Here is a 23,702-nt window from a genome sequence, read left to right as displayed (position 1 = left end):
GGTGACAACACTCCAGTGACTTTATCTCTGGGTAGAATTGCCAGATACATACAGGATGCCCAGTTAAGTCTGAACTTCAGGCAAACAACAATATATAATTTTTTAGCATATATGCCTTCTGATGAGCCTCCCACAAAATTCAGCTCCCTTACGCCAGGGTAGTCTTGGCACCACGGTAGTTGGGCGTAGCTGCTGGAAACCAGACAGAGATTCTTTTGGCTCTACCACAGCTTGAGGGAGAGGTCCCTCTTCCGAGACTCACCCCACATCCTTCTGAGAGCTGGTGAGGCTGCCCAAGTCCTCCAGGGGAGATCAGCTAGAATATTTTGGCCTCTGAAAAGGTAAAACCCTTCATATTGTGAGTGAGCATGGGCTCTGGGGATGGTTGTACCTGAGCACATCCCAGATCTGGTCCATACGGGCTGTGTGACCTGAGGCAGGCTGTTAATCTCTCTGAGCCTCCATTTCCCCATCTGGGAAATGAGGTTAACAGCCCCAAGTTCTCTGGACTGTGGGGATGTAAGAGAGCCCAGCCCAGTCAGGAAACTTTAGTTCTGGTAACCCACCTAATCAGCAGTGGCTTGTGCCTACCTAGAGCACCCTTCTCTGCTTGTAGGGTAACAGTCCTGGGATTTTCCAAGTCCATCCTCCCCACTCTTAGGCCACGTGGTATGAGAGACGTCGACCCCACACCCAGCGCCAGGGCGTGGGTCTTGACCTAGGTCTGGACAATCAGAGTGCTACCGCATTTAGGCTACAGTGATTGGTTCAGGGATGAGCACATGCCAATCCAAGCCAAGGAGGCTCTGTTCCGCCCTCGTTGGAGTGGCTGAGAAAGCAAAGGTGTCTTTCTGTTGAACCAGAGGGAGGAGGCTGGGCACTCGGGCTGCCCGCCGCCATCCCCCCACTTAGAGGAAAGCTGCCATGGATGGAGGTCGACACAGAAGAATGAGAAGAGCTATGGGACGGGAGGACACACTGCCTGGTGACATCTTTCAGGATTCTGGATTAAGCGTGTCCTGAAGTCAGAGACCCCTCGACTTTCAGTAAAGGAGATGATAAACTCCCTTAAACAAGGTTCGGCAGGTTCCTGTCCATATAACTGAGAGAATTCTGAATGATTTATGATTGACTTGGTGTCTGGCTTGTCAACCTGTAGCCTGAGAATCTCTGGTGATTTACCCCCTACCCCACCCTCCATGACATCTAGCACCTGTTTCCATGGAAACGGACCAGAGCAGTGATCATCACTCTCTCCCTCCCTCCCACTTTTCTCCATATGCAAATGAAAGATCATCCACACCAGGATTCTCCCTGGAACCTTCCCAGATCCACACCCACCCAAGGGCCAGTTCGGCTACAAGAAAATGGCTCCAGATCCCCCAACTCTGCAGTGACTGGGCACAAAGATACAAAACAAACATGTCATGGAGCCTCTCTGCCATGCTGGCTCAGGGCCAGGCTCCAGGGACTCCAGGTCGATGCCTCAGCCTCAGCCCTGCCCCACAGCATGCAGGCCTTGGAGCAGACAGACCTGTAGAGCCCAGGATAAAGCAGAGTGTAAAGTCAGTGGCAGAGCCAGGAGGATGCCCTGGGCCTGCTGACACATGGAGTGCTTCCCTGACCCAGAGATCACGCACACAGAGCCGTGCAGGAGGGAGGCCAGCAGTAAAGGCTTCTGAAAACAGCCCAGTGGTGACTCTCTGATGCTGGTAGCCACAGCGGGTCTGCTGGCGGGCATGGGCCTCTGTGGAGCTTACACAGGTTGGTAATTGACTTTAGATTTCTCAACAGATCATGTGCACCCACAGTCAGCCCAGGTAGTGCTCCCAAGGCTCCAACCAGGACTTGGAGACATGGTAGGGTCACAGCTTTGGCCAAGAGCAGACGAAGAAACTCAGACCCTAGGAGAGGCATGTGGCAGACTCGGAGAGCTGCCCACCCAATACACATTCTCTCGTCTTCCAATCTTGCCTGGCCCCAGGGAACGATTCTTGGTTGATTTACCCAAATTCAATGATGTTTTCTATTTTCCTAGCTTCCCTTGCAGCTAAGGATGGCCAAGAGATCCAGTCTGGCCAAGCATGCTGGGACAGAGGAAGGATCTAGAAAAGAAAATGTTGTTTTCCAGATCCAAGTAGGCAGGTGCAGCTGGCATAGCCCTGTCTCCCTTCACCCTTCCTGCCTTCAGTGCAGACACAATGCCCACAGCTTCAACAGCCACCTTGTGACCATGAAAGAAAGACCTGGAAAATCACAAGGACATCAGCCCCCACATCACAGAGACATCACTGGTAACCACTGACCTCAGAACATCATGTTATGTCAGACAAAACACCCCAGGATTTTCACAAGTCACTGTTGGTCATATGTTCTGTTACTTGCAGCCAAATGCATCCCTGACAAATACACCCAGCAAGTTACACAGACAGGATTTGATCCCAGCCCATGGAGCCAAGCTGCCTGGGTTCAACTCCTGACTCTGTCCCTTGCCAGTCCATGACTTCGGGCAGGTCACTCCCTGTCCCTGTGCCTCATCTGTGAAATGGAACTGACCACAGTCCCTCCCTTGCAGAGCTAGTCTGAAGATTAAGCCAGATAATGCACAGCATCAGGCCCAAGGTGAGTACTCAGCACACAGTAGATGCTCTTATTTTTATCACCTGGATAATGCCTAAGAGGATTCAATTCCCTTTGCTTTTTAAAGTCCCACTGATGGGGCACTTTGGACAATAGGAACTCTCAGCAAGCAACACAGAGGGGACATGTCTGCCTGATCTTCCTAGAAAGCTCTAGTCCAGGGATAAGGAACAATTCTTACTGACATTTTGTTTCCCGAGAGCCTGTAAGAGTCAGGTTGGAGAAGCTGTTCCCCACGCACTCTCGGGAGAAGCTGTTTCCAGGGTGGGTTAGATCCTGGTCCAGCCTCTCCTTCTCCCTCCCTGGCCAAGGTGCAGAGTTCCAGACATTACTGCTATTTGTGTTAATATTATTAACGATGATAGAAAGTCTTACAAGGAGTCCCCACTGTTCCGTTGACACAGCACATCTGCTTGTCATGAGCATTAATTCAGATCCTGGACACAGATCAGAGATGGAGCCCTCCCCATGCCTCTCCCCCTTCCTGCAGCTTCCAGAACTGGGAAGCATGCTCTCCACTTGAAGCACTCCCAATGAGGGGCTCTGTGAGGGTCAAATGAACTAGACCCACTTGCAGCAGGGCCACCTGGGCATTTGCATATAATGCAGATTCCTAGGCCCTCCGTACTTGCTGGGTCTAGATCCCTTGGGTGAGGCCCAAGAATCTATATTTTAACATGTGCCCCAGTAATCCTGTCACTCTCTGGATTTTGGGGAGCACTAAGAAAGGGTACAAAGCTGCACATATGTTTGAGGATTGGGGAGGCTGCACATTCCTCATCTGCTCACTCTCATCCCTCAGCCGCTCCATTCTCTACACCGAGGTCCTTTCCAGGATACCATCATAGCCAGAAGCTTTCAAGGGACATCAGACTCAAGGCCACTACTGTTCCCTGCACTCTTCCAAGGCGGGGCCCACACCAGCCATGCACTTGGCAAGGGCTCTGGCTCGGCCTCATTCTGGAAAGGTCCCTACAGCCCAGCCCTAGAGCCCTGGCTCAACCCCACCACAGACACCAGTCATCAGAATTCTTGGAGAGGGTTTTTTTTGTTTGTTTTTTGGGTTTTTTTTTGCAATACGTGGGCCTCTCACTGTTGTGGCCTCTCCCGTTGCAGAGCACAGGCTCCGGACGCACAGGCTCAGCAGCCATGGCTCATGGGCCCAGCCGCTCCACAGCATGCGGGATCCTCCCGGACCGGGGCACAAACCCGTGTCCCCTGCATTGGCAGGCACACTCTCAACCACTGCGCCACCAGGGAAGCCCCTTGGGGAAGGTTTTAACAGAGGCACCCAGGCCCCTCCCCACAGACGTCAACGGCCATTTCATATTGTTGGTTAGGGGAGGCGGTAGTATTACCAGCTTGATGCAGCAAGGGAGATATACAGATAAAGAAAATCTCAAGTTCAACAAGAATGTCATTGAATATTTCACGGCCTCCTAATGGACTAAGGCAGAAAAGTGTAGCTTAAACAAGACAGTGAGGTAGGTTCAACTATTACCCATGGATTAGTGGGGCTTTGTCACACACTGGAAGAGAGTCTCTAGTGAGGTGCCACAGGGCTCACTGTCCTGGGCTGATCAAGCACAGGAAATAAATGTAATGAGTGAGTGAATCAAGACTCCAAGATATCACTATAAGATGAAATTAATAACAATAAATGCAAAGTTTGGTATTTGTGGTTTAAAAAAAAAAATCAACTGTGTTTAGTTCCAGGGTGGGAGAGACCTGGCTTGGAAAGTGAACATGACCTAGGGGTGGTAGGTAGCACAGCCCCTCACAGGTCACCATGATCCCACATGACCCTGGGGCAAGGGCAGTCCCTTCTCTCCCCCCATAAGTCATCATCGGAAAGTTGGGGTCCTGCTCCCCAGCCAGGGACCAAGACAGCCTGAAGTATGTCCAGCAGGTGAGGCCACCCACCTGTCCTTTGACAAATGGTGGGAGATGCTTGGGAGACTCGGGGAGGATATGAGCCGCCTTCCAATTTGTGAAGGCTGTCATGAGTCTGTCGGGGAGGCACCTGCCCATGTGCTCCAGGCCCCTCTGTGCGATCAGGCCCCTGCCCCCGTCTCTGGCTTCATCTCTCAGCACCCACCCATGCCCCAGATCCCTGGACTCTGACAGACACCCTCCCCCACCCCCTGCCCGGTCAGCTCTTGCACACACCTCTCCCCCACCCCCCCGCCCGGCCTCTCTTCCTCAGGAAGCCGTACACTAACCCTCCCCTGCCATCTAAATCAGGCCCCCATTCCACGCCCTCATGGCCCTTCTATACTTCTTCGCAACAACATTGGTCCCAATTTAGAAGTTATTTAGAACTTTACTATCTGTTTTATATTCATTTTCTAAATCGGGAGCTCCATGAAATCACAACAGCATCTGTCTTGTTCCTCTCGTGTCCCCGCTGCACAGCACCTGGCGTGTAGTAGGTGCTCAATAAATGCTGGTTTTGTGAATGAGTAAGTGAATCCCATCAGGTGGGAGCTACAGGAAGACAAATTTCAGCTTCGTGAAAGAACTTCCTAGCACATTAGGTTGTCCCAGTTTGCAATCGGCTGCCTTGTGAGTTGCCCCCAGGGGCAGCACACAAGCAGGGGCCGAATGGATGTGGAGGTGAAGGCTCTGACCTCTAAGGAACCTTCCAGTACAGAGGTACAGAAGCTCCATCGCTTGAAGAGGGAGCCAATAATTTGGGGAAGAGGAGGAGCAGGAAGGAAGAAAACATCCTCGGGATGGCAGGCCGGTTACTCGGGAAACAGGACATTTATAGCTGCGAGCTTGGGTGGGCCTGGGCGGGGGGTTGGGCTCTGGAGTCCAGGCTTGTGGCTTCCCATCCTGCCCTCTGCACCCACACCATCCCTAGGCACAAAGGACAGGAAGGACCCAGGACAGGGTTAGGTCTGGGTCACCAGAGTTCCCAGCATCCCACACAGGGCTGTTCATGACTCACAAAATGTCTTCACTGAACCCGCCCCCTAAGCCAGGACTGGCTACATAATTTGCAGGGCCCAGTGCTAAGTGAAAACTTAGGGCCGCTTGTTCAAAACGTATTAAGAATTTCAAAAGGGTGAAAGCAGAGCATTAAACCAAGCATGAGGCCCTAGGGGACTCCATATGCACCCAGCTCTCCCTGCCTCCCAGGAGGGTGCTGGCCTGTGGACCCCACCCCATCCCACCCCCACCCCAAGGACCAAGAGAAGACATCAGACGGAGACCTGGCCACAACGCTGAAGCCAGGCCAGCTCCTCACTCTGCTCATCTTAGATTTCATTGTCTTTATTTATAAATATGAGCAGACGGTGAGGGGGAAATCACTAAGCAATAGAGGGGACTCTTCAAGTCAAAAGGGCAGAGTGGGCGGTCCAATGGTTAAGAATCCGCCTTCCAATGCAGGGGATGTGTGTTCAATTCCTGGTCCGGGAAGATCCCACATGCCGCGGGGCAACTGAGCCCAAGCTCTAGAGCCCACAAGCCACAATTACTGAGCCCACGTGCCACAACTACTGAAGCCCGTGCGCTCTGGGGCCCATGTGCCACAACTACTGAGCCCTCATGCTGCAACTACTGAAGCCCATGTGCCTAGAGCCCGTGCTCCACAACAAGAGAAGCCACCGCAATGAGAAGCCCGTGCACCGCAACGAAGAGTAGCCCCTGCTCACTGCAACTAGAGAAAGCCTGTGCATAGCAAGGAAGACCCAGCACAGCCAAACTAAATAAATAAATAAATCATGCAGTACTGACTTAAAAAAAAAAAAAAAAATGACTTCCCTGAAACAGGAGTTAAGAAAAATTATCCTAAAACGTGGAAATACAGCAAAGGGAGGGCAGTATTTCTCACAATGTCATTTAGAGCACTATTTAACAGACCTATCTAAAGACTATTTCATCATCTAGGGGAATATACCTTTGTTTGATTCACTCTTTATCATTAATTAACAGTCTGGCTGCTGTGCAATTACCTGTAAACTCAGAAATATTTGTAAGTGATTTCTGAGAGGGAAGACAGCAGAAGCAAGAAGAACTACAATCCTGCAGCCTGTGGAACAAAAACCACATTCACAGAAAGATAGACAAGATGAAAAGGCAGAGGGGTATGTACCAGTTGAAGGAACAAGATAAAACCCCAGAAAAACAACTAAATGAAGTGGATATAGGCAACCTTCCAGAAAAAGAATTCAGAATAATGATAGTGAAGATGATCCAGGACCTCGGAAAAAGAATGGGGGCAAAGATCGAGAAGATGCAAGAAATGTTTAACAAAGACCTAGAAGAATTAAAGAACAAACAAACAGAGTTGAACAATACAATAACTGAAATGAAGACTACACTAGAAGGAATCAATAGCAGATAACTGAGACAGAAAAACGGATAAGTGACCTGGAAGACAGAATGGTGGAATTCACTGCTGTGGAACAGAATAAAGAAAAAAGAATGAAAACAAATGAAGACAGCCTAAGAGACCTCTGGGACAACATTAAGCGCAACAACGTTCGCATTATAGGGGTCCCAGAAGGAGAAGAGAGAGAGAAAGGACCCGAGAAAATATTTGAAGAGATTATATTCAAAAATTTCCCTAACATGGAAAAGGAAATAGCCACCCAAGTCCAAGAAGCGCAGCGAGTCCCATACAGGATAAACCCAAGGAGAAACACATCAAGACACACAGTAATCAAATTGGCAAAAATTAAAGACAAAGAAAAAGTATTGAAAGCAGCAAGGAAAAAACAACAAATAACATACAAGGGAACTCCCATAAGGTTAACAGCTGATTTCTCAGCAGAAACTCTACAAGCCAGAAGGGAGTGGCATGATATACTTAAAGTGATGAAAGGGAAGAACCAGCTTTGATTCTAACTGCCTCTTATCCCCACATTTTTTCTCCAGTGCCTGTCTTCCTAATTCTGCTGATTACCATCCTGCTTGTTCCTCATTAATGAGTTGAATAAGTCTGTGATACATGTTCCTTCTAAGATTTGTGTGAGGGTAATTTTTTTTTCAACTTTTTGGAAATTACACTTTGACTTCAGGATCAGGAAAGGACTTTTAAGAAGGCTGATTTGCGGGCTTCCCTGGTGGCGCAGTGGTTGAGAATCCGCCTGCCGATGCAGGGGACATGGGTTCGTGCCCCAGTCTGGGAAGATCCCACATGCCACGGAGCAGCTAGGCCTGTGAGCCATGGCCGCTGAGCCTGCGCGTCCGGAGTCTGTGCTCCGCAACGGGAGAGGCCACAACAGTGAGAGGCCCGCGTACCGCAAAAAAAAAAAAAAGAAGGCTGACTTGTATCTATAAAGAGATACGAGCGAATAATGCATCCATAAAAATAAGCTGCTCTGAAAAATAAATTCAAGAGCCAGAAGCAATCCTGGGAATTAAAAAGACACAAAAGGAGAGGAACGCTTCCATTAGGGGCAGTAAATAGAGAAAAGGACATCGTTAGTGATTCAGAAGGCCAAGTCAAGGAGTTCTCTCCAAGTACAGATGAAATCTGTGAGAGAAATGAGAAAAAATGCAGAGAATAGAGGAGGGAAATAACCACTTACTGGGAATTCCAGGAGAGAGCAGAGAAGAATGGGCAATCACCAAAGAAGATACAGAAAATTTTTTTTCTGACTTGAAGGAATACATGAGTCTTGAGTTCCAAAAGGCCCCACAGGGAGCAGTTCTTCACTTACACCTACCCTTGTGAAATCTCTGAATTCTGAAGGTGAGGAGAAAACCTACAAGCTTCTAGCAAGGAAAAAGCAGGCTGTCTCCCAAGAAAAAAGAACCAGATCTATAGTGGCCTCAGCTGCAATACTGTGGTGTTGATTTGGCTGGTATCATGGGCAGGGTTCTGAGGGAGAAAAACTAGGACTCTAGAACAGTACAGACAAAAACTGTCCTTCACCCACAAAGATCAAAGGAATATATGTTCGGACAGGCAAGACTGAAAAATGACACTATCCAAACACCTTTTCTTTTTAAAAAAAACTACTTAAGGATGTCCTCCAGCCAAACCAAAATGAGAATGAGAATGAAGAATTTGACAAAGGGGTGACACATCTCCCAGCATAGGAACCCCAGCATTAACTTCTAGTTTGGTCTAAATCATCACTGATAATGTGGTTGTGAAACTGAATACAGCTCTGAGGAAGGGAAACTCAGAAGAGCTGCCACATTTTTTTTTTGTTTGTTTTGTTTTTTTTGGTGGTACGCGGGCCTCTCACTGTTGTGGCCTCTCCCGTTGCGGAGAACAGGCTCCGGACTCACAGGCTCAGCGGCCATGGCTCACAGGCCTAGCCGCTCCGTGGCATGTGGGATCTTCCCGGACCGGGGCACGAACCCGTGTCCCCTGCATCGGCAGGCAGACTCTCAGCCACTGCGACACCAGGGAAGCCCGAGCTGCCACATTTTAAAGAACACCAGTGAGAATTCAGCATATACTTGGTGATAGCAACTCCCCATCTCAGCCATGTGCCTGGCCACCCTCCCTGCCCCTTCTCAAGGGCATCACATACATATGCTGGCATGCACACATATGCAAATGTACATGCTCTCACAGATACTGACACGTGTATACACTCACACACACACTCGTGGACCTCCAGCCTTTTTGTCTCCCCCCTTCTCACCTCTGCCATATTGACCATTACTGGGCATGGTTAACACCTGCTCCTCCTTCAGCTGTTGTGTGTGTGTCACCTCCTCAGGAAAGTCCTCCTGAGCCCGCAGCCTGGCCCAGAAATTCTCTCAGAAAATCATAACACTTTCCCAGAGCTCTGGTCTCAGCGTGTGGCACGTTCACCCATGTGGCTGCTGGAGGCCTCTTTCCAGACGGTAGTTGGGAAGGACAAGACCTACGTCTGGATTTGCCATCCTCCATACCCCACATCAAGGACAGAGCTGACACTTAGGAGCTCAGTCAACCCCTGGCTGTTGGATGAATGTGTGAATGGGCCACCAGCCTGGTTTGACCCAGGAAAGCAAGGACAAGGCACAGAGCAGGGTCCAAAATGCTCCAAACAAGCTGAGTTGTCACCTGGCCTCTCTCTGACTGACTGTAGCTTAAGTCTTGGCAGAAATAACCACAGTTTGGAGTCAGACAGTACTTGAGTCTGTGCTGGATCTCTGACTTGCCGAGTGATCTAGATTGATATAATAATAATAATAGCTGGGATTTCCCTGGTGGTCCAGTGGTTAAGACTCCATGCTCCCAGTGCAGGGGGCCCAGGTTCGATCCCTGGTCAGGGAACTAGATCCCGCATGCCGCAACTAAAGATCCTGCATGCCGCAACTAAAGGTCCTGCACACGGCAACGGAGCTCCCATGTGCACAGCCAAATAAACAAATAAATATTTTAAATAATAATAGCTAATATTTATTGGGTGCTCACTTTGATGTAGCTACTATTCATTATATTATCTCCATTTCACAGATGAGGAAACTGAGGCTTAGAGAGGTTAAGCGGCTTTCTCAAGGTCATAGTTAATATAAAACAGACCCAGTATCAGCTGACAGTGCAGGAAGACACATGATTTACCCGAATGGGGAGGTATGAATGTCTGTCTGTCCAGGCCTTTCAGGGAAGGGACATAATTCCTTCCTTTGCAGGCGTCCAGGAAGGACCCAGACAATACCACACAGCTTCATCAATATTACCAAGAAGCCCCAGGGGTTATTCAAATTATGTCTGGCATGTACCAGGGGCTAGGACCTGTCTGATATGGTCTACCTACCCTGCCATGACAATGAAGAAATCCAGTCGGTTCCATGTGTCCCCAAGGTAGCACTTCTTGCCAAAAATGCCCAGGGCCACCATCTTGAGCACCATTTCCATGGCAAAGAAGACAAAGATGAAGTCATCAAAGACCTGCAGGGGCAGGAGGAAGGCAAGAAGCAAGGGACAGCATGAGGTTCTGGAGCAGGACCCAGGGTCAGAGCCATGGTGTGAGGTGGGAACATGGGCACGGACACGAGGGGCCAGGGAAAGACCTGGAAACTTCTTCTCCTAGGCAGGGAGAGAACCTCAGAGATCCTCGTCCAATGGAGTCATTTCACAGATGAGGAGACTGAGGCCCAGAATGGGGAATGAGCTTGCCCAGGGTCATCCAGCCCACTCTATTTGTTCCCTAAACACAAGCGTAATGACAAGGGACCCAGATGGGAGTGGGGTAAAGGGGGTCTCCCTGATAATCGCCATGCAGTGGGCTAGACACGACCTCTTCAATTCTCACAATGACCCCATGAATGCTCCCATTTTACAGATGAGGAAACTGGAGCTCAGATTGTTTAAGCGACTTGCCACAGGTCACACAGCAGTGAATGGCAGACCAGAAATGACACTCAGGTCTATCTGACTCCAAAACCTACATGGAAGGAGCTTTCTCAAAACAGGCCTGACACCCCAGTGGGCACAGGTCTTGGTGCTGCCTTCTTCCGCTCAGAAAGGAGGCCCCCAATATGTCCCTAGTCATGGGCTCAGGTGAGTGTGTATTTCCTGAGGACGGGGCCTGGGTGGAATTCCTCTTCCCAGGATCAATGAGGGCTACGGTCAATTCAACAAGTGGGCGCTGAGCACCTTCTGTGGGCAGCACATAGGCTGGGTGTTGGGGACACAGAGGTGAGTGCTCGGTAAACTCACCACCTGGTAGGGAAGCCAGCCTAGTACCCACTGAGGCTAACTGGTTCTAACTCTACCCAGGGCCCTGGGGCTCGCTGAGGAGCATGTTACCCACTTGGACCCCAGACCCACCCCAGAGATTCTAATTCTGCAGGTTTGGGATGGGTCAGGGGTCTGGATCTTTAACTAGTGCCCCAAGGGAACCTGAGGCTTTGGGCTGCTTGGGAACCACTGAGTCCTGTGGGAACACAAGAAGCAGAGGGCAATTCCTCCCAGGAGGAACCTGACTTTCTCAGGGAGACAGAATTGGATGTTTCCACATCTGTAGAATGGGTATAAACCTAACACCCCGCACTATGGGTGTACATGTGCCACAGGGACCAAACGTCAGGCCTCCACCTGGAACTATGGGTGTACGTGTGCCACAGGGACCAAACGTCAGGCCTCCATCTGGAACTTCAGTGAGATGAGAATAGGAGAGGTCCAGGAGGCCACTCCTAAAGTCATAGACAGAGTTATGGAGCTTGGCCTTTATTCCATGAGCACTGGGAGCAAAGGGCAGGCTTTCTGCAGGGAGTGTCCGGTCACTTGTGCTTTACTGGATGGGGCGTAGGGGTGGGGAGAACAGGAGGAAGCTGGTGGTGGGAGATAAAGGGGGCGTGGACTAGGGCAGAGACCTCGAGATAGACAGGATGGAAGGGAAACGGGTAAGACCAGCTGGGAGTGAGGAAGAAGAGGACAAGAGACAGGGCAGGCCAGGTGTTGAAGATGTGGCTGGGCAGGGTGGGGCAGGGCATGGCAAGAATGGGCGGGGCATGGCAGGAGGGGTGGGGCATGGCAGCCGGCCTCACCTGTAGGATCTTGCAGCGGTCTGATAGGCAGTCCATGTCGTCGCATGGCTGGTACATGCCAAGTGTCACGCAGTTCAGCAGGATCACCAGCATGCTGATACATTCAAACCACGTGCGCACCAAGTCAAGGACAAAACAGCTGGGGGACCGTGGTGCACCACCCACCACAAACACAGGGCCACCCCATTTCCCTCCAGGTGCCTCCCCTGATGGGTCAATGCCCACATTTTCAAAGACCTTGGAGACCTTGGAGCCTGCCTACCCCTCTCACAACAGACAGGGCCACATGTGCCAAATCCACCAGGGAACCCAAACCCCACCAAGCCACCGCCTGCCAGGACGCCCCACCGCCTTGCCCCAGCCTGAGATTTCCCCTCAGACCCAGAAAGGGAGAGGTCCCCAGAGGCCCAGCTGGCGGGCCATCTCCGGACTACCCCAGCCGCTCTGTCTCTGACCACCTCCCCGACTGTCTTTGCCTCCCTTCTCTGACCATCCTTCGTCTCCGCAACCCACGGCCCCTTCATCTCTGCCCGACCCCTGGAGCTGAAGCCTGCAGAGGGCCCGCCCAGCGTGGCTGAGATTGGCTGGACACCCTGTCCTTCTCTCCTCTCCTGTGGCTGCGTTACAACTCATGACCAGACTCAGGCACGTCTGTGCCTAGGCCCTCCCCAGTCCCTACACCAGGCGGGGTGGGGCTCAGCCTCCTTGGGCCTGTCCAGGCAGAAGGTCTCCTGCAGCCACCAGCCTTGGGCAGGGCCTCAGGGGCACGTGCTCGGACCCAGATGAGTGGGCTCCCCAGGCCAGGCCGCTCTCCTCAGTAATATCCTCCTCCTTCCTGACTGGCTCCTGCCCAATCTTAGAACACAGCCGACTGATGTTCAGCCCCACCCCTCCCAATCCACCTAGAGTCCTAGAACCAGGGGGACCAGAGCTCGAAGGGACCTGAGGGCCTGGGTCATTCATAAGTTATCTTGCGGACATGCTCGTGGTCTTTATCCACAACTAGAACCGACATTCCAGGGGGACGGGGGGATTACATTCACAGCCCTGACAGGGACAGGCATCTAGGAGGAGTTCAGTAAATGTCTGTTGTGAGTAAGTAAATCTCTCTAGGCACTGCCCACTCTGACACCCAAGGATTCTTGAGTGTCCTCAAATGAAAACCCTGGTCCCTCAATTTCAAAGCCCTTGCCCTGAGCTCAGATGTAGCTATGGAGGCCAGACCCTTAGCCAGACCCCATCCAGTGCAGGGGGTGGGGAGTACCTCTTGCCTGATGGAAGACTGACCTGGTTTCCTTGGCAACGAACTCCCGCCCATCCCCGGCCCTTGCTCACCTTGGGATGCTGCCTTCCCTCTCGCTTTCCCCTCAGACCCTCCTCGCCCCAGCCCTGCTCCTTCCTGCCCCCCCAAACCTCTGTCACTCTCCTGCCACAGCCTGTAATTAACTTCAGTCGCTGCCAGGGCCTCCTTCTAGACTGAGCATCGCTCCAGCAGCAGCTTCATCATTAATTAAGTTTTTTGAAGTTCAAACGTTCTAATTACCAGCGAACGTCCCCCACCCCCTTGCCTTTCCCCCCTGCCTGTTGTGCTCGCTCTCCTTCCAGCCACCTCTTCTGCTCCCTCTGCCCTTCCCGCCAGTTTCATGTTCAAAGTGCACTTGGCAGGTGTCTCCCAGAAGCCTGGCACTCCCACTTCTTCCTCACCAAAGCCCTGAGCAGTGGAGGTCAGCAGGCCCATTTTACAGATGAGGAAAACTGAGGCTTAGAGAAACAAGGGGCCTCTCCTAGGTCACACAGCTGGAAAGCACCGGTGCTGAGATTCACACCAGGCCTGCTCTCCTCTGTAACGGAGGGCCCATCTCTGCCTGTGTCTTCACCACCCCTCTCTGAGGCCTCAGCCCATCCTCAGCGTCTCTCACCTGGACCCTGCACAGCCTCCCCGATAGCTTCCAGCTCTGGTCTCTGACCCTGCAATCTGCCCTGCACACAATCCCCAGGCACTTGCTGTGTGGCCAACACTATCCGAGCTCTTTGTAAGTGTTACCTCATTTAATCCTCCAGCACTGTTATAAGCCCCATTTACAAGTGAGGAAACTGAGTCACAAAAGGGAATACAATTTGCCCAAGGACCCCAGCTGGGAAAAGGCAGAGCTGGGATGCAAAACCAGAGCCTGCTTTTCTTGCCCCCAAGCTATTTCATCACTGCCAGATTAATCTGGCTGAAGCACAACTCTGATGATACCTCTCCCCTGTTCAAAAACCTTCCATGGCTCCCCATCACCTTCCCTGGCCTGACACACTCAAGGCCCCCTACATTCTGACCTCACTAAACTCTTCTAGCCTTACCTCCCACCAGCCTTTGCATGCATTGAACTTCTTGCTGTCCCTAAGCATACGCTTTGCATGTATTTTCTTCTACCATCTTTACTAGGCAAACTCCTACTCATCCTTCAGGTGACAGCCCAGGTCATTTGTCACCTCTTCTTGAAGCTTCCCTTGAAGCACCTTTCCCCACTCACATAGTGGTGGCTCAGCATCCTCTCCGGAAGTGCTCCCCACCCACCTGGTCTAGCTCATATCACAGTAACGAACTTGGCAGTAATCACGACTACTGTATGCCAGGCCCCTAGGGGCATGGCCCTAACGCTCATCACAGCCCACTGGGGGCAGGTGGAGAAACGGTCTGGAGAGTTGGAGTGACCTGTCCAAGGTCACACAGTCAGTAAGTGACCCAAACGCTCTGACTTAGTGGTGCGGTAGCCGCCGCCACGGGGGTGCCTCTGTGGCTCATCCCTCGAAGCGGCAGATGGAATGGCTTTCACCTCTAGATTGCTCAGCTTCAGACACTCAGAGATGGACAGTCTCAGCCCTGCCCCGAGGCGCTGGGGGAAATCCCAGATGGCACAGCCTGGGCCCTTTCCAGGAGCCCATGAGGCTCAGAAGTCAGGCCAGAGCTGGCATCGCTGCCCGTGGTTCCTGACACGCTCCCCACTGGCTTGGGGATCAAAGGCACCGGCCCTCCTTGAAGTTAAGCCAGACCACATGGTGCAGGGTCGGAGAGCATCAGAGGGAGAAAAGGTCGCGGGCTGAGCAACTTGGTGGCCTGGCCCAACGCCCAATGTTGCCATCTTTGGTCACAAGCACTGAGGAGCTCCAAAAGCCTTCAGGCAAAGCTCCGGGGCTCCGGGACAATGCGAGGGAGGACAGAGGCCCAGAGAGGGTGGTAAGGGATTTCCAGGGAACAGGGCAGGCAGGGGCCTGAGTGCCAGCTCCACGAGGGCAGGGGCTCGTCAGCGGCCCTGCGTTACCTCCCACAGCAAGGCTCAGGGCCCCCGTCTGGCACCTGAGCCTCTGCAGTTAGGACCCTGGTCGCCCAAACTTGCATCCCTCTCTGGCTGACCTTTGTCACAGAACAACCCCATCCAGGTCCTCAGAGAGCCCCTGATCCCATCCCCCACTGCCCAGAGGGGACACAGAGGGGCAGAGAGCATCCAGCAACAGGGCGAGCCTGGATCAGAAGTGACCCTCTGACAAGAGACTCTCCACCCACAGGGGTCCGTGAGTCACAGCTGGATTCCAAACCCTACCAAAACCCCACATGTCCCCAAACGTCCAGGCTCTGCGTGTGTAGCAGCCACTAGGCACAGGTCCCCACCCCCCCTCCCAGCTCCACCCCTGCCCCCATCTCAGCCCCACCTCCTGCCAGCCTCGCCTTAGGAGCCCCGGCCCATCTCCCTGCACCCCCTGCTCTGCCCTCAGTGCCTCCTATGGCCCTCAGAACTGGGGCCTCAGAGCCCAGCAGTGAATTAATGCACACCTATTGAGAGTCTGCTGTGTGCCCGGCACCAGGTTAACAACGGCGATAATGGTAACAATGGCAAACACATCTCAAGTGTTCTGGAGTGTTTGTCTGCCAAGGAGCTTTCTAATCAAACAGCATGTATTATCTCATTTACACCTTACATGCCAGTCCAGGCCCTATTCCCAGGGCCCCAGAACACAGAGCCCATGTAGCCATGGACTGAGGACCGGGGCTTGTCATCTGTGTGCAACAGGGGAAGCCCCGGTCCTTGTCAACCTCTTCTATAACAGGGTGCAGAGTTTCCCATTCTTTGGCTTTGGGGGGACAAAAAAAAAGCCACCTCACCAGCAAAGGACTGAAAATCCCAGGCTGCTGTTAACTGCAGATTACTTAACATGACCTTGAGTAAGAATAAGAGATTCCATCACAAACCCTTTAGACAATGGCTGTCTTCCAAGTGCTGAACGTTCGCTCACAGCCTTTAAATACAATCAATCAGTTCAGGCCTGGCAACGTGGAGAGTCACCCTGCAACTTCAGCCAACTCCCCCCAACTGGAAGGTACTATTGTTACCCCCATTTTACAGATAAGGAAACTGAGGCACCAGTGCTGGCTGCAGGGCTCCGGCCACAGCCACCCAGGGTCACATGGCTGGTACGTGGCAAGGGCAGGATTTGAACCTGCTTCTGTTGACTCCAAACCCCCTGTTCTCGGCCAGGTGCTCTCTGGCCCCAAGCACAGGGCCTGGACTGGCGTGTGCTCTGTGGAGTATTTGCTTTTCCCTTCTCGCCCACATTGGCTCCTCCCGATTGGGCCTGGGTCAGCAGTGCGGGGTCAGGAAGGGGGATAGTCCACCCCCGCCATGGCTGGGAAGGAAGAACCTGTGTGCAGGACATGGCAGGAGGGGAAGCCAGTGAGGAGAGGGTGCTGGCCTCAAGGCCCCCAGTAAGAGCCGAGCTAGATCAGTACCATCTCCACCCCATGCCTGGCTGCTGTCTTAAGAAGGCCGGGGTGTGATCTGGGAGGACAGGGTCACCAGGGAAGCCACAATGCCGGGGGCCCCCTCAAATCTGCCACTTCCCAAAGAGAAGAATGACCAGCTGGGCAGTGTCCAAAGCCCGAGCAGGCCCCTCAGGGCAGCCTCCCTCTCCAGGAGCCAGAGCCAAGGCCTGCACAGTTACCATGGCAACCACCACCCTCCATCCTGTAGGCCCAGCTGACAGTCATGGTTTCTGTAATTTGGGGGGCTCTGGTAAGGTGGGTGGGGGGTGGGAGTGCTGGGTTTGGCTGGGGCAGCCAAGTTTGTTTTAATTTTTGTCAAATCTGAAATCAGATCCATTTCCCAGGGTGCACCTCAGTTGTCTAAATAAATCAAGTGGAGGAAGAGGGCTGGGAGCTGCATCCTCCTGGACCAGGGAGGCAGGAAAAGTGGACCAGCCCTTATACAGGATCCCTCCCATATACGTCCCCAGGGAGTCCAAGGATGGGCAGGCAGGAAAAGTGGACCAGCTCTTATACAGTATCCCTCCCATATACATCCCCAGGGAGTCCAAGGATGGGCATGCAGGCCTCAGCCCTTCATAGACCAGGGCCTGAGGTTCCAGATCCCTGTTCTTGGGCCAGCTCTTTGATCCCCCGAGGCCAGGTTCACAAGCATCCATGGAGCACCTGCTGTATACCTGGCCTGTACATCATCGTACTGAGATGAACCAGGCTCACTCCTGCCCGGGAGATGTCCAGAGTGCTTCCATGTTCCAGGACCCGCCGTGGTGTGAGGCCACGTCGTAAAAGTGGTTACCATTTTGAATGTCAACTATGCTCCAGGTCCTGGGCTTTAAAGAGGATATCCATTCACTCATTCATTCATTCGACTTATCTTTATGAGCAGCAACCACTCTGGAAAGCTGCTTGGCAGCGTTTATTAAAACTAAACATTGGGCTTCCCTGATGGCGCAGTGGTTGAGAGTCCGCCTGCCGATGCAGGGGACACGGGTTCGTGCCCCGGTCCGGGAAGATCCCACATGCCGCGGAGCAGCTGGGCCCGTGAGCCATGGCCGCTGAGCCTGCACGTCCGGAGCCCGTGCTCCGCAACGGGAGAGGCCACAACAGTGAGAGGCCCACGTACAGCAAAAAAAAAAACACAACTAAACATAAGCCTATGCTAGTATCCAGCTGTGCCACTCCTTGGTCCATACCCCAGAGAAATGCCCAAATAAGTCCACAAAAAGGCACGTGCGATTCTTAACAGCCCCAACCTGGGAACAACACAAGTGTCCGTCAACAGGAGAATGAGTCAGGCAGGAGATTTCAACTGGGGATGATTTTGGCCCCCAGTGGACGTGGCCATGTCTGGAGACATTTTTGGTTGTCACAACCGGGGTTTGAAGGATGCTCTTGGCACCCGGTGGGTGGATTCCAGGAACACTGCTCAAAACCCTACAATGCACAGGGCAGCCCCACTGCAAAGAATTATCCAGCCCAAAATGTCAACTGTGCCGAGGCTGAGAAAGTCTGTGGTACATCCTTTTGATGGAATACTACCCAGTGATGAAAAAGAACAAACTACTGCAGCAGTATGGATGGAGCTGCCAGGCATAACGCTGGCAACAGGAGCCAGATGCCAAAGAGCAAAGAATGTCCGAATCCAATTAGACGAAGTGAAAACCCAGGCAAAGCAAACCAATAGGGAAGGAGGTCAGAACGGCGGTAACTCTGGGGGAGAGTCCTTCACAGGTGGGGGTGAGGGAGCTTGCGGGGCTGGAGATGTTCTTCTTGGCCTGAGTGGGGTCACAGGAGTGTGTGTATATGGAAAAAATGCCTTGAGCTGGACATTAAGATTTGTGAGCTCTACTGCAAGCACACTTTATCTCAATAAAAAGTGTAACAAAAAATGATAAAGAATCACAGCTATAAGGAAAAATAAAATGCAACAATTAAAAAAACACAAGCACCTGCTGGGCACCAGCTGTGATGGACCCCCAGGGCACCTTCACCACAGCCCTGCAAGAGAAGGGTGCCATCCTTGTTTCACAGACTTGCCCAAGGCCACAACAAGGGACAGAACCAGATTTGAACCTCACACCATTCCATCTCTGGTTTTTTTTTTTTTTTTTTTTGCGGTACGTGGGCCTCTCACTGTTGTGGCCTCTCCCGTTGCGGAGCACAGGCTCCGGACGCGGAGGCTCCACGGCCATGGCTCACGGGCCCAGCCGCTCCACGGCATGTGGGATCTTCCCGGACCGGGGCACGAACCCGTGTCCCCTGCATTGGCAGGCGGACTCTCAACCACTGCACCACCAGGGAAGCCCTCATCTCTGTTTTTTTAAAGATTTGTTCTGTCCAAACCCACGGCAGCCTTGGGAGACAGGCATGGCAGACATCAACACACCCACTTAACAGATATGAAAATGAAGGTCCAGAGACTGCAGGACTTGCCCAAGGTGTCACAGTTGTTGAGCTGAGGCATAAAATTGTTCCACAAAGTGAAGAGACCCGCTGGGCAGATGGTCCTAGGCCTCTCTCCACTTACATGCCTCTAGCAACAGGGAGCTCCCCACATGACACACAGCCCTGCCCAGGCTGATTGGTTCTGGTTATAAGCTATGGAGCCTCAGTGGGCTGAGATCCCTTAGAACGAGTGAGCTCTCCCTTCCTTGTCCCTGCCCCCAAGCCCACTTCTTAGAGTCCCTGTAATTTGACAACTCATTGAATTTGGCCAAAGTCTCTGATTCCCAGATGCCCAGCAGGCCTCCGTGCCCAGTGCAGACAGCTGGAGTGGGGGAGGCAATGGTAAGGGAACCGGGGCCGTCAGCTTGGAAGAAAACCCGGGGCGGATGGTCCACAGGAAAGAAGCTCCAGCCAAGTACACTCTCCAGACGTCACACCTCAGCCATCGCTGAAGACAAGGGCAGGGAAGGCCCCTGGGGGGCCAGGGTCCCACTGTCTGTGAGCTGTCCCAGCCTCAGGAGCCCATCCACAAAGAAGGTGCACTGCAGGGGAACCTCCTGGAGTCCTAGGCAGTGGGTGTGGATGCCTCCCCTGGGCCCTCCCGGCAGCTTGGACATCCCCCTGATGACAGTGTGGTCTGTCCTAGCCTCCTGCCCCCAACCAGGCTGTGCTCTCCAAGGGCAGAGCATATCCGACCCTCTCTGTGCCCAGAGGCCCACCTGGAGCAGCAGCTCAGGGGTATCTGCAGCCTCAGGAGGGAGTGAGGTCCCCGTCGCTTGGAGGCATCAAGGAGGCTAAGGAGGGACTTCTACACCAGAGGGATCTGCAGCCTCCCTCCCCACCCTGAACTCCCCCCCTCTCCTTTTTAACATCCATCACTCGTTATTCATATATTCAGCCCCTCTTCACTGAGGGTCCCCTCTGTCTGGTCCACAGTGGCTCCAGGAACCCCAAATAAAGAAGACATGGTCCCTGCCCTCCAGAAACCATGAGCAAACACTCCGTGGAGACACAGACGGAGAAGGTGAGGGCTGGAGAGAGGGTGATGACAATCTCCCTCAGCCTCCTGGGGGCCTGTCCCCACCACACATATCCCCTGCCTGCCCCTGACCACCCACGTACACACATTCACAGGTGCACTCCCATGGAGCCCCGTAGCCCCTCCCGCACGTACACGCGCTAACTCGCCTGCACACCATCCTCCACGCCCCCCAGACAGCAGCACTGGGCATGGCCGATCCACTCTCTCCCTGAGGAAGCTTATGAGCCCTTTCTCAGAATAATGTTTTTAAGTGCAAAATTGTTCTTAAAAGAATGCTTAGTATTAGAAAGGAAGGAAGCCAGCTCTGTTAAAATACTTGTCAAAATATTTTTTAGAAAAACAAATTTGTGATGGGGGTGTGTTTCGTTATCAACACAACAAATAACCAGAGCTGGGGCGGGTCTGATGCTGTCTGCCTGGGAAGCAGGGATGAATGTCAATGACATTCTGAGAGCTCTACAACGACCATGATGTGGCATGGAAATATTAAATATTGGTGACTGCTACTGGTGACAGTCGCAGACACTGCCAGTAACCCCACCGTGCTTGGTTGCCTCCATTCATAATAGATAGAAATGCTCCATTTCAGTCAGAATTCAGTGAAAACAAACATGCAACTTGTCCCCATCCAAGTTCACAAACCTTAGTTTAAGACCCTTGTTCTAGAAACTTTCTCCTCCTGGGCGCTGGGGACACCACAAGCCCCTGAGCAGATGCCCTTCCTGCTTCGTGGACTCCACACCTTGAATGATGGCCCTTCTCAGGCTCCCCAGTCCCCGATCTCCCTTCTCCATCCCCTGACCCCACACCCTCTCCCAGAGCCTTGACAACCGTCCCTGGGCTGACCAGGTCCTGTCTGGTCCAGCCACAGGTTCACTCCCTGCTGAAATGGCCTCCCAGACACTGCTCTGGGATGTCTCTGGGAACCTCAAATTCATCAGATCCAAGACGGGATAGGTCCTCCTCTCCCCAGACCACCAAATTCTCCCCTGAACTTCCCACCCCCATGAACAAGGACCCCAACCACCACCAATCCTGCAAGTCATCCAGACTAGAACCCTTCAGAGCCCTCCTTCCCCTCATCCTCATGCCCATCTCAGAGACCTGTCCGCTTCACCCCCTAAATCTCTCCTCTCCACCCACTCCTCGGCACCCCACTGCCCAGGCAGGCTGCACTGTCTCACCCCTGAGTCCGTGAACAGCCTCCTCCTCCAGCCTTGCCTCTTCTGCCACAGCCTCCACGCAGCAGCCTGAGGGCTCCTCCAAAACCAAAAGCCTTCCGTGGCTCCACTGCCTTCCAGAGAATTTCCAAATTCCTTGGCTCGGCATCCCTTCGTGTAAGGGTTCTGGGCCGGCCTCGTCTCTGTCCATATAACCTCCACCTCCAACCTTGTTTACTAGGATGCACCTCATTGAAAGCTTTGCTGCACACCTACTATGTGCAGGGCTGAGGGTCAAAGCTAAATTAGAGACAGGCATTAATGGAACATGGCACCTGTCCTCAAGGAGCTCACAATCTAGCAGAAGGTGAGGAGAATAAGTCAGGTACAAAAGGTCTTGTAAGTAAATAGTACAAGGAGAGAGTGATGGTGCCCAACACAGGGTTGAGCTGGGGATTCAGCATCTGCCAAACAAGTGAATGGATGAATGGGTGAATGGATTGACAGATGGGTAGGTAGGAAGGTGGGGGTGGGGCCATTGGGTAGTTGGATGAATGGATGATTGAATGGGTAGATAGTTGGGAAGATGGGTGAATGAATGCACGGATGTAAGAGTTGGGTGGATAGGTGGGTGGGTGGGCAGATAAATGGATGCAGAGATGAAAAGATGGATGCATGGATGGGTGGATGGATGTGGGTGGGTGGATGGATGGATGGATGGATGAAGTACAGAAAGGCGGGTGGGGAGATGGGTGGGTGGGTGCATGGGTGAATGGGGGACAGATGGATGGGTGGGCATATGGGAAGGTGATTGGGAATGTGACTCTCTAGTAAATGGCAGCTCCAGGACCCAAACCCAAGTCTACGGGACCACAGGAAACACTTCCGGTTGGGACTCAGCACCATCCTCGACTCCTCTTTGAGCGATTCCCACCCTCAGTCTCAGCCCTCCTCCTCACAAGACCCTCAACTCCGTTCTTTCTCAGAGCTTCAGGAGATCTCAGGGACCACCTAGGCCAGAGCTTCTGAGCCTCAGCATTATTGACATCTGGGGCTGGATAATTCTTTGCTGTGGGAGGCTGTCCTGTGCGTTGTAGGATGTTTGACCTTTATCCACTGGAAATCAGTAGCACCCCCTCCCCAAGCTGTGACAGCCAAAAGCATCTCCAGACTTTTGCCAAATGTGGCCCGAAGGCAAAATCACTCCCGACTGAAAAATCACAGTTGATACAGCTCAACCTTCCCTCACCAACAATTTTAGGGATGAGAAAACTGAGACGCAGACAGGAGGAGTGACCGGCCTGAGATCACGGGGCTTGCACGTGGGCTCGGCCTCTCTCCCCAGCCCAGCGCCTCCACATTCATACAGCACTTCACCATCAGCCAAGCCTTCTCCTCCTGCTTTCTCATCTAGATGAGCCAGATGGAAACCGGCGCCCAGAGAGGTCCAGGTGTTTGCTCAGTATCACACAGCAGTAAGCACCAGTGTCAGGATTTGAACTTGGGGAGAGATGAGGGAGACGGGGGAGCAGAACACAGCTCCACAGGGCAGCTAGGGGTGGAAATGTGGAAGGCAGCCCTATAGGAGAGCTGGAGGGAGATGAGCAGGAAGACATTGTGGCTGATTAAAAAGACATATCGATTTCTCTCCAAGGGAAACAAACAGGGCCATCTGTCTCCCCACGGGACCATGACGCGGTCTGAGGGAGGCGACAGGTCAAAGTTGGCTTCTGACACGGAGCTGCAGCCCAGGCAGGAGGGAGGAGTAAAAATCCAATCACATTTTAAATGCCCCAGGAGGGGGCTGACTCTTCATTAGCCAGCCCTCTTTCTAATCCTCCTGCTGTGCACCAGTCACAAGGAGACTTCCCCTGGTCTGGGCTCTCAGGTTTCACAGGGCCGGCGCACAGGCTGCCCCCCAACCCGCCTCCGCCACCGCCAGCCTGGGTGGCCCGCACAAGCTGGCCTCGACTAGCAAACGGGCTATCTCGAGGATGGCGCTGAGCTGCACCCAGCGCACAGGAGGCCCTTAGGGGACGCAGCACCCGCTCCAGCACAGCCTTCCAGAAGCGTCCTTGCACGCTCAGCCTCCACTCCTGTCTTCTCCCTACCCACACCCCAGGCTATAATCAGCAGCCCTGGTGACCCCAGCTTGGCT

The 23,702-nt window shown here is 52.8% G+C and overlaps 1 protein-coding gene across 1 annotated transcript in view; it reads right to left on the bottom strand.

The window, feature by feature from the left end:
* Positions 1-23,702, bottom strand: part of CACNA1I (calcium voltage-gated channel subunit alpha1 I) — a gene marked incomplete at both ends in the record, with an annotated part of 105,688 nt that overhangs the window by 74,331 nt on the left and 7,655 nt on the right. The window contains 2 exons of the mRNA XM_079715035.1: positions 10,359-10,492; positions 12,094-12,232. Of these exons, the coding sequence (XP_079571161.1) occupies positions 10,359-10,492; positions 12,094-12,232 (273 nt within the window). The remainder of the gene's footprint in view (positions 1-10,358; positions 10,493-12,093; positions 12,233-23,702) is intronic.

Source organism: Hyperoodon ampullatus (assembly GCF_949752795.1).
Source record: "Hyperoodon ampullatus genome assembly, chromosome: 11".
Taxonomy (NCBI): domain Eukaryota; kingdom Metazoa; phylum Chordata; class Mammalia; order Artiodactyla; family Ziphiidae; genus Hyperoodon; species Hyperoodon ampullatus.
Note: the sequence above shows the minus strand (reverse complement) of the source record. Positions and strands in the feature narration are given on the sequence as shown.